The 8,453-nt window shown below is 32.7% G+C and overlaps 1 protein-coding gene across 1 annotated transcript; it reads right to left on the reverse strand.

Moving 5' to 3' along the window:
- Nucleotides 1-499: 499 nt before the first annotated feature.
- LOC108764341 (RCC1 and BTB domain-containing protein 1) lies at nt 500-5,037 on the reverse strand. The gene is made up of 10 exons (XM_018512519.1): nt 4,917-5,037; nt 4,186-4,388; nt 3,444-3,629; nt 3,097-3,367; nt 2,889-3,013; nt 2,543-2,809; nt 1,092-1,216; nt 927-1,024; nt 732-862; nt 500-640 (listed from the first exon to the last, which is right to left on the reverse strand). Exons 1-10 carry the CDS (start codon nt 5,011-5,013, stop codon nt 500-502), a joined length of 1,644 nt encoding a protein of 547 aa, XP_018368021.1. The 5' UTR covers nt 5,014-5,037.
- Nucleotides 5,038-8,453: the final 3,416 nt, after the last annotated feature.

Genomic DNA, 8,453 nt, shown 5'->3' on the forward strand with positions numbered 1-8,453 from the left:
TAATTATAAAAATTATAAAATAATAATTATAAATATATAAAAATTTTTTGGAAGTATTCTGAGCATTCGATCTATCAGCTTGAGCATTTTTAAAATATTTACTGAAAGATAAATCAATCTGTTACGCTAATAATGGCATTATCACAGATATGAGATCGACTTGTCTCAATGAGTGGCGTTTTTTTTTTCATGAGAATTGTATAAAATAATCTCGGGTACTTTTGCAAGATTATAAGATCTTTCTCACACTCTTCGAGATAAATTAAAGAATCTCTCGCGTCAATTATTTATCAGATCGAGCGATACAATTGATACATCTGGACACTTTGGTCCATTTATTATATTTACATGACTTATTGTTATTGAGGAAACAAAATGTTTGGAATATTTCTTCAGAATACGCGATTCTATATATATTGCGAGTATTCATATAGCAACTGACATATTCAGCAATTTTCGTTAATTCTTATCGAGGCGTATTGTTTTTAGATAGATATTATTACATTTTAAACACACCAGCTCTGCCTGTCTTAATTATAAAAGTTCTTAGCGTATTTTCATCCAAATTTGCAAAACTTTCCGTCTGCGTCACAGCCGTCATGTGATTAATAGCGAACCTAATACAAAATCCTTCCAGCTCCTACATTACCAAATTCAATTATTCCATGCGCGTATAAATGCAGCAATTAATGAAATGTTATTAAGTGGTAATAGTGACAATATTTAATTACCTCCTCATTGTATTGAACTGCAACGCTGTACAAATAGGCAACGTTCGACACACTAATTCCTTGCTTTATTATCTGAACGCAGTGCTTCTTGAGATTACTCTCGCAGTAAGAATCAGCCAAGTTCAAAAGTTCTATAATAAAAGACATTGTTCTGACACTCAGGCCGATAACTGGTTTACGGTGTATTTGACTTACCTATCGCCTTCTCCATAGGTAAATTGATCATGCCAGTATATAAGTATTTCAGGAAGGTTTTGTAGACGACGTAGGAAAATTGATCAAGCTTGATGACACTATCAAAATGAACAACATTTGATAATTTTTGATATAAATAACAATGATCCTTTGTTAAATAATTACCTTCGATTGTTTTCCGCCCAATCATGTTGAAACATGTTTCTAAAATACGAACAGCGAATCTTCAAAATAGCTTTATGCACAAAGATACTTTGGCCTTCTACTTGTATTGTGAGATCACTTGTATCCTATATCAGGACAAAAATTGTTAGTACACAAAATATTTGTCGCATTTGTGAATTAAAATTGAAAACAATGTATTACAGTTTTAAGTGTTAATTTAAGTGTTAATTAAACTCATTCTTAGCTTCAGTATTTTTTTCCTCCCAAAAGGAGTTCCTTAGATTTCTGTCAAAAAGACTCAAGCTAAGAATGTCTTATTATTGGTGCTTTCCGACAAGAGACAAAGGGTGCTTTTTAACAAGGACACAGTCAGACACTGTGTAACACAGTGAATCGTTTCATCCTTATTTAACATAGGCAAATAAGGATGTAACGATTCACTGTGTTACACTGAGTCTGTATCCTTGCTGAAAACCACTCACAGTATAACAAAGTGCCCACATAGCACTGTGTAATATCGCAGTAACATCGCAGTAATATTGCAATATTTCAGAAATATTACATATTATAATATAATATTACAGAAATATTAGCAGTTAAACTTAATTCCTGCCGTTTTTCGTCTCCAAAATTGATTTGTTTCGAAGGGAAGATGAATGAATACCTTAATCAAAGTAATTTCCTCCATTTTCTACTTTATTACTAATTAATAATACTTTATTAATAATATTTTGATTAAGGTATTTCCCTTCGAAACAAATCAATTTTGGAGATGAAAAACGACAGGAATTAAGTTTAACACCTAATATTATTGATGTATTACATTGATAATCAACATTGAAATATCACAGTAAAATTTTGGCAATATAATGTCTTAAGCAATAGAGTGACATTATTATAATTAATAACGCTTTTATAATGTTTTATTAACATTAGAGATATCATTAAGACGTTATTAAAGTATTACAAAATTATACGTATACATAATCTTATAAATAATATTTAGTTTATTACAACTTTTTCAATTTATATCTAATAATATTATATAATAGTTATTGTATTAACAATCAGTATTATTTTCTAATTAATATTAGATGGAATAATTTTTAAAATAACATTAAAAATATCAATTCAATAAATTTTTTTTTAAATTCTTTAAAATGTTTTAATTTTTCCCAATAAATATAAACATTACATAAATATCACAAAAATATTTCATAATATTACAAATATTTCTGTGATATATCTCAGTAATATTCCTATGATTCATTTTCGCAAACATTGCAATATTATAACATGTTAATAATATTTCAACGATGTTTCTGCTAGATTTCGTTGTAACATTGCAATGGAAAAATGATTTTGCTGTAATATTACTGTGATATTACGTGTTATATGGGTGATCATTGTATTCTTAATTTATATTAGGACAAAGAATAAGACACACATACTTCATCATCGAATGAATTTTCCAGGCACTCCAATACACTTGGCTCTTCGTCACTGTAAAGAATTAGGGGTTTGTGCATAACGCTTGGCGATCCGTAGCATGCAAGAGCGTCATACATGTTTGAAAACGTAGTGGCAGTTGGAATTGTGATCTTCTGACCACGGCAGTTACCCCATATGTAGACATATCCTTCCTCGCCGATGGCGATGCTGATGTTTTGGCAATGCACAGCCGCGATGTCAGATACCTTTCCCATTTTATGCACGACCTGATAGTACAAAATATTGATTATATTGACTTTCACTTTTTCTTTTTGTTTTCCTTTATGACAGTAAATATGAGTTTACCATGACTGGTTCATAAATCTCTTTCTCATCGAAGCCCAATTGGCCATAATCGTTTCCACCCCAGGAATAAAGATTTCCTTCATCCGTAAGCGCCAGCGTGTGCTCGGATCCGCAAGCCACTTTGGCTGAAAACATATCGATTGTTTAATGATCCCGTTTTTCTTTATCATTCTTTTATTCTTTTGTTTTATCCAGATAAGAAAATTACCTATTACAGTGCCTTTCAGTAAATCAAGCCGGCAAGGCCTCGTTCGATCTTCGTCATCGCCTAGACCCAGCTGGCCAATAGAATTATTGCCCCAAGCAAACACCTCGCCATTTTCGACGACTGCCATGGTAAAGGCATCACCGCAAGAGATGCAAACAACCTTCTTCATAGGATATTCCAAGTGGATGGAATCCAGTAGCCTAGGTGTGCTTTGATTAATGTTGTTACCATTACCCACTTGTCCGAATTTATTTTGTCCCCAAACGTATACCTAAATCAAACCAAGTAGATATCTAATATAGCTCGTAATAACATACGATCATCATTATACTCAAACTTCTGCTTACGTCGCCAAACTCGGTCAAAGCAACAGAATGGTGACTGCCACACGCAATGTCCACGATGCGCCTAGAGTCCACAGAATTTCCCAGAGTGGGCACTAAAGTAGACACTAAAGTAGGCACTAAAGTGATAACTGAATCACATGTTCCGTGTCCCAGTTCGCCGTAAATGTTGTAACCCCACGAATATACCTTTTGAAGACAATATACTGTCAATAATTCTAACGTCTCAAAAATACATTGATTGAATGTAAATCGAGATAAAATCTCTGATAATTCACCTGAATTGGCAGAAGCATCAATAAAGAAAAATTCAAATGTTCTTAATTTATAAAAATATAAGCATGTCAATTATTTTATTCTTAATTACAAGAGTCCAAAAAAACTTGATGTTTAACAAATTCGTATTTAATGAAAATTATGTGTTTTAAAGAGTGGATCAGAATTATATATGGCTTTGGTAAAAAAATGCTAGACACTTATAATTTTTTCATTCGTTCGGAAATCTTTTATCTGCATTGCCAATGTTGCCATCTATTGATTACTAGCATTATACATAAGTTTAAAGGATTCTTGAAACAAAGGTAATTTACAATAATAATTGGCTATAAATCAATTCTTGAACTAAAACTTTAAATAATAATTAATAAAGTGCTCAATATTTTTGTTGTATATTCTAGAGAAGTAAGGTGTTACAAAAATATCAAATTTTTTTCGCTTGTATTCTAATATCAACTTTCTAACGTACTTCTCCTTCCTTCGTAAGTGCAAGAACTTGAGACTTATTGCCATAAGCAAATGTCTTAATATTCTTTTTGCAAAGAGCCTCCACCTGCCTTGGATACAATGTGAAGTTTGTGTCACCTGTTCCCAAACAACCATTGATATTGTTACCCATGGCGTACACCATTTTATTCCTCATCACCATCAAAGTGTCTCTACCTAGTTCACCTGTTATCAAACAAGATAAAGTAAACAACATTGTCAAAAGAGCCAAAGTGAAGAGTTTTTGACCGCAAGGATGAATGTATTAATGCTTTGATCCGAGTGATTCATTCTTTTTAATTTTACGAAATTTCTGATGAAACTCGTTGAATATGTTTCGACTGAATACAGCCTTGGCCGGCAATATTACGCACCCTATCAACCATTATTTAAAGTTTCAGCTGAAAAACTGATTTATAACATTTTTATAAATTATTCTTTGTTTTAAGAACCCTTTAGACTTTTGTACAATGCCGGTAACTAATATATAGGTAACAATAATTAAAAGTAAAAAAATTCCCAATGAATAAAAAAAAATACAAGTACCTAATATTTTCAATCAAGGCTGTATTTATTAACTTCGTAAATTTACCATTACTGTTTTGTTACTCTACTATAATAACGTCTTCGTTATTTTAAAAAGGAGAGCGAGCCATTAAGATTGGAAGTTAAAAGTTTAAGTAATACGAAAGGCAAAAGAAAACAGCGAATTACCGTATACCAAAACCATATGAATCTGCGAAATGAAATCCGGCTCCAGTGAACTAAAAATCGGCCAATTACGTAGATCCGAGATGCATTGGGCGCACATATTTTGCCTCACGAGATTGCTTCAAATTCACTCTGATTATCTCTGGTCGCCTCTTCGCGAATGCTTTGTTTTGATCTTTCTGTAACCACGCATTCAAGCATATTACGACCTTTCGTGTTCAGCAGAATGTTTATTTTGCAACTGTTGAAAGTTCTCTAAAGCCCGTATCAGACTACCGACTCCGCAAACCGACCCGACTGCCGATTCTGACTGTTGATCCTCAGCGGACCAATCACAGTGAGGCGTTGATTGGATCGGCCAACTTGCATTTAGATTCGAGTCTATTTCTCAAGTCAGCGTCGTCAGCGACTCAAAATTATAACCAATAGAAATATAAGATTTAATCACGTGTAGTTTGATGGTTGTCTTGTATATATAAGAAAAAGTAGTTCGTAAAATTTCGTAAATATCTGTAGAACAGACAGTTGAGAAAGACAAAAAATGACATCTAAAAAGAAATACTGGCCTCGTGATACAGAAATAGTGTTAATTAATGAAATTCGAGAAAGACCTCAGTTGTGGGATCCATCCCATCGTGATTATGCCAAAGCTCATAAAAAATCTATTCAATGGGACGAAATTGCTAAAATATTAGGCATTTATTTTGATGGTAAATCAACAATGTAATTGATAGTCTTTGAATACAGTTATTATTAATTTATTAGATATATTATTTCATTCGCTGTGCAAATATTAATTAAGTTGAACAAAATATATATCTATTCAAAATATATTTAAAATATATATCTATTTTTTAGGTTAAATTGTAGGCATTGCTGCAGTAACCATTATATTTTTTGTTTCTGCTTTTAGCAATGATGGTAAAAGATCGTTTTGATAATATGAGAACCAGCTTTCAGAGGAATTATAATAAAATTAAAGATTCGATAAGAAGTGGAAAAGGTGCTGATAAAAATTTTAAACCAACATGAGATTTTTATCCCCTTTTAACATTTCTAAAAAAAAGTACTATTCAAGCAAGTAGCATATTAAATTTAAATTTGGAGAAAGGTTATACAGATTCACAGGAAGTATAACTTTAATGTACGCGAGAATAATATTATTATACATAACATACAATTATCATATTTATACTGAACAAATTCTTTAAATATATAATTCTTTATATATATAATTTTCTTTTTCAGCAGTGGGCATTAATTCCAAAAGACACTCAACCATGTGGAGTATTCTGATACAAGTGAAAACACAACAATTCTTCCTGCTCAACAACAGTCATTATGTCCACAAGTCATGCTTCCAAAACCTCTTTCGATACCAAAGTCTCTTTCAATGTCTGAACGATCAAATAAAGTTGCAAGAAGCATTAACAAGCGTTCCACTTTGAATGAGAATCATGATTTATTCATGAAAAGGGGAAAGAAAGACAGTACTAAAGATTCAAATATTATAGGCGAAGCATATGCTACCATTAAACAATTGTCAAATGAGTCTGATACAATGGATGTATACGACTATTTTGGTACTTATATCGCGGCTAGTTTAAGAACTATGGATTTAGAGCAACGAGCAAAAGTTCAGTTAGAAATAATGAAAATTCTTTCTGGTACTTTTCACTAATGTCCTTTAAGTTTTATAATTTCCTGACAAGGTTATAATTGTTCTTTACATTCATTTTGTTCGATTTTAATCGATTTAAATACATTAGTTATAAAGAATGCTAGAATCTCTGAAAGAGATAATTACGTGCAATTGTGTATGCAGTATTCGTAAGTACTTTAATTTTAATTTAGAAGTTATTTTTATTAAAGTATATATGTAAAATATTAAAACTTAAGGAAACAAAAATATTTTGTTACAAAATAATTAGTTTTAAATTTTCGTATAGTCTTCCTTTGGTAATTATTTAGAATAGGGGAGGCAGCACCGATGACCTTGACCTTGACATATGTTGTCAAGGTCATGACCCTGAGTAACCTCCACCAAGTTTTAGCCGTCGCTCGTCCTTCGTTAAAAAGTTATTAACAAAAGAAGTTTAAAAAATAACGTATTATTTCTAATATTATTCAACTTTCAATTGATAGAGAGGGTATGATTTATTTTATCATTTTTTCTTGCCATGGCATTGCACCAGTACTATTAAAGTAAGCATACCATTCATCTCGCAAACGAATAGCAGCATTGCTGTGACGATTTCCTCCTTGATGAACAAAATTAGCCATTCCACCTACTGATTCCTCCCTCCATTCTCCAGGTCTTACTACTCCACTATATACATCTTCAGTGTCCAGCATGCTTTCAGACGTATATAAAAGTCTTCCTATTTTTTGTAATCTCAGAAAATTATATAAGGCACAGCAACATTGAGTAATGAGAGTTGCAACGTCAGGATCGTATCGCATAGAAGATCGAAATATTTGAAACCTTGCACTGCATACGCCAAAACCATTCTCTGAGGTCCGACGGGCACGAGATAATCTGAAAAAAATGTCAATACTATCAATACTACAACAAATACATTTTTTTTTAAATTTAGTATACGAGAAAATTTTTTTAATCTTTACCTATAATTAAAAATGCTTTTGTCCTTCCGACCACTACATTGAATTCCAGGATATGGAATAAGCAATTTTGTTGATAAAGGAAATCCCTCATCGCCAATCAACACAAATGGAAAAGAAACATTTGAATTAGGAAGAGAGGATGCTTTTTATATATACAAGACAATCGCCAAACTATCACGTGATTAAATCTTATATTTCTATTGGTTATGATTTTGAGTCGCTGACTTGAAAAATAGACTCGAATCTAAATGCAAGTTGGCCGATCCAATCAGTCAGCGCCTCACTGTGATTGGTCCGCTGAGGATCAGCAGTCAGAGTCGGCAGTCGGGTCGGCTTGCAGAGTCGGTAGTCTGATACGGGGTTTACGTCTAAGAGCGCCTTAGTTACCTCAGTACGCTCCTAAGCGTCGAGCGGCATTTGGACTGTGCGTGGGGCGATGAGGTGAGGGGGACAGCGGAAAGCGGAGCCGATTCGAAAATCGGCCGAAAGTATTATTGCAGACATTCATCTATTTCTTAAGAATTGTTTAATAGCTTCAATGTTACACAAGTAATAACGTAAAATATTTAATAGAGAACACTTTCAAAGCGTTCAGAATTGCACAAATATCAGATCATCAAAACTCGGTGAAAAATCATCGCAGACAAAGTTTAAAAAAAAAAGTTTTAAAGCTTGAAACTTGTATTGTAACATGCTTTCGGCTGTTTTTCACAAAATTTTTATGTTTATGATTCCGTATCTTAACAAAGATCACATTGTTATACAGGGTGTCCCAAAAAGGTCGGGACACCTAAATATCTTGGGAAATATAAGTTTTACAGAAAAGTGTTTCAGACAAAAGTTATATGGTTCAAAAATATCTATTTACTGATCCTACCAGTTTGACCTTGGGTTGCGTAGCCAAGGTCAGGTCAA

This window comes from Trachymyrmex cornetzi, unplaced genomic scaffold, assembly GCF_001594075.2.
Source record: "Trachymyrmex cornetzi isolate Tcor2-1 unplaced genomic scaffold, Tcor1.1 scaffold413, whole genome shotgun sequence".
In the NCBI taxonomy this organism is placed as follows: domain Eukaryota; kingdom Metazoa; phylum Arthropoda; class Insecta; order Hymenoptera; family Formicidae; genus Trachymyrmex; species Trachymyrmex cornetzi.